Below are 2922 nucleotides of genomic sequence, written 5' to 3'. Positions count from 1 at the left end.
GCAGGTGAATCTCTGATTGTTGGAATCATCCCTTTGGTTAATGTTGGCTAATGTTAGCATCCTTCCAGGAGTAACATGAGTACAGGCGGACCAGAATCACACTCTATGAAGAATATCTTTTGGGCTTTTTTAGTTATGGAAAAAGCTAAGTCAATTTAACACTCCAGATTTTCTGGCAGGTTTTGATTGAAGCCCAAACCAACACACATTTTAAGATGAAAAAATCAAAGTGATGCCACATTTAACAGATGAGCTGTATTCCCCTTCTTAGCTTGTGACTAACTATGGACAGAAGTCCTCATGTGTCCTTACAGCCTAATTTGTTGGTCTATGTAACTCAGCCTCTTACATGGGTTTCTTTGTAGGTTTGCAGCTGCATGATTTCCTTTCCACTAACAGATGACTGATTTTTCCATAGCTTTTCAAAAGGGTGCCAAGAGGTTAAAGCAAAATTCCACTTTTTTATCTAACTGTCAGCCCATTACGTTTTAGGCGGAGATGATTGTGAAGACCTCCACACCGTCACGGTGGATAAGAGTTTGGATGGGAAGCTTGGCTTCAGTGTGCGCGGGGGCTCTGAGCATGGCCTCAGCATCTTTGTCAGTAAAGTGGAGGACAACAGCACTGCAGGTAAGCGTGCTCTCTGGAAAACAACTGCTGCTGCCCAGTTCTGTTTCCCCCAGCTGTGAGTTACGTTATTCTGTTTCTCCTTTTTGCTTATAGAGGAGGCAGGTCTGCAGGTCGGAGATAAGCTGGTAGAGGTGAACGGAATCAGCCTGGAAAGTATCACCATGAGCAGCGCCGTGAAGGTCCTGACAGGCAACAACAGGCTGAGGATGGTGGTGAGACGAGTTGGGAAAGTTCCCGGCATCCGTTACTCTAAGGAGAAGACCACCTGGTGAATTTTACTATTTTTAGTACTTAAAAAAAATGTGCTTTCCTGATTTTCTTCTGTGGTAATAAAATCACTGTGTGATGTTCTTTTTAAGGGTGGATCTGATACATAGGCGGATGGTGGTGGAGGAGAGCGGAAAAACCCCTTCAGAAGCCAGTTCTGACAGCGCTCTGCAAAGGATAGTCCACCTTTACACCACGTCTGATGATTACTGCCTCGGGTTCAACATACGGGGGGGCAAGGAGTTTGGTCTGGGCATCTACGTCTCCAAGTAGGTACAAAATTCCCTGGAATAGAGGCTAAGGAGTAGTGTTTACAAGGAATTTCATGGGAAGCAAAAAATGATTGTAGACATGCCTGCCATGGTACACATGGGTAAATACAGCATGCATGCACTTCTCAATTCAGAAAATCATCAAAAATGGGATCTATTTGAATACATTTAGAAGATTTCAAGATTTAGAAATACATAGAAGAGAGAGATATTTCTAGTGTGGGGAGTATGGCTTGCAGCAGAATTAAATTTGGTTTCTTACAAACTTTGAAAATGGCATAAAACCAATAAAAGAAATGCTGGTACAGTATAGTGAAAAGTTATTTTTATGCATCATCTGACCTGGAAAAATTAAATTGTTTAAACTGACCCTTAAAGATATTTTTATTTCTTAACTAAAAAGTTCTTGGCCCTTTCTAATCTCTTGTTCACTTCTGTGGTATTATCTCAGACTGGATCCAGGTGGTCTGGCCGAGCAGAATGGGATTAAGATCGGAGACCAGATCCTGGCTGCTAATGGAGTAAGCTTTCAGGAAATCAGCCATAGCAGCGCTGTGGAGGTGCTGAAGAGCCACACACACATCATGCTCACCATTAAGGTAACAAATTGTCTTTTTCTCTTTTGTTGTTTATGTATTATCATAACCCGGAACGTTCAGCTGAGGCAAGGGGGTCATTTCAATATTTTAGTTAGCATTATTTTTTTTAAGTCCTGAATTGTTTCAGGCATTCTCTGTTTTTGTGTCATTACGTGATTCAAAAAATTTAACTGGATGTTATTGGACCTTTAGGTGTTGCATAAGTCTGATAATAACTAAAAACAATTACTATTCCTGCCAAGTTTTGTTGCCATGAATGAATTTAAAACTACCTTCATCCCTAGCTGAGACACATCACATCCTCCAGGATAGAACTTTAAGATTTAATTTATTTATTTGTTTATTTATTATTGTGACTGATGAAGATATAGAATACAAGGTCAGTCAGAGATTGACATTTCTGGCTAGTTATTTTTTTTTAATATAATTTTGTGACCCTGAGTTTTGACCTGGGGTGAAAATTGTGCCTGTATGAGAGTGTGTAAAACTTTTACTAGTAGATTGGAACAAGAAGAATGATGCTGTGGTTCAAATGAACTGGTTCTATAAGCTCAAAAATATAATGAAACTGTTTATGGTATATATAATTTTGATGTTAACATTGATATATGCTAAAAAGAAAAAATGAAGTATGGGAACAACAAAGTCCAGCAATGTAAAAAACGATCAAAGCTTTCTTGCTTTAAAGTTGACAAAATGTGATTCCTACCAGGAAATTTAAGGGGAGACGATCACCTGTGCAGCTTAAATAGCCTGTATGGAGCTGAGCTCATTATTGGGGAGTGCACTGTAAAATATTAAAATAAACAACAGTTTAGATTTATATGGATCTTATTGGGTCTTAATGATTAGTTTTAAATGGCTTTATGATTATTTTTATGCAGTTTGTCTGCATAGTTAGGCTTTGTTCTGTGTATGAATTTATAAAACGAAAACCAAAAAACCAACCTTAAATATACTTTGAGCTCATTAAGAAAAACGACAGAAATGCTCAACTTGAAGCTTTTTTTTTCACTTTTTAATCTTCATCAAGGCCTTCTTAGATCAGAGTTTTAGACTGGACCTCAGTGTGGTTTTAAATCAGATAGCAAAGACGTTTTTAATATTTGTTTATATTTTTTAACTTTTACCAAAAGACTCAAAAATACTATAGG

General features: G+C 38.1%; 1 protein-coding gene across 1 annotated transcript in view; it reads left to right on the top strand.

Annotated features, from left to right (window-relative positions):
• pdzd7 (PDZ domain containing 7) overlaps window positions 1-2922 on the top strand; it is a 28942-nt gene that overhangs the window by 7365 nt on the left and 18655 nt on the right. The window contains exons 3-6 of the mRNA XM_015387568.1: window positions 493-630; window positions 724-898; window positions 990-1166; window positions 1621-1768. Coding sequence (XP_015243054.1) covers window positions 493-630; window positions 724-898; window positions 990-1166; window positions 1621-1768 — 638 coding nt within the window. The remainder of the gene's footprint in view (window positions 1-492; window positions 631-723; window positions 899-989; window positions 1167-1620; window positions 1769-2922) is intronic.

This window comes from Cyprinodon variegatus, unplaced genomic scaffold (genome assembly GCF_000732505.1).
Source record: "Cyprinodon variegatus isolate N-32 unplaced genomic scaffold, C_variegatus-1.0 Scaffold18, whole genome shotgun sequence".
Classification (NCBI taxonomy): domain Eukaryota; kingdom Metazoa; phylum Chordata; class Actinopteri; order Cyprinodontiformes; family Cyprinodontidae; genus Cyprinodon; species Cyprinodon variegatus.
This window is presented reverse-complemented; position numbering and strand designations above follow the sequence as displayed.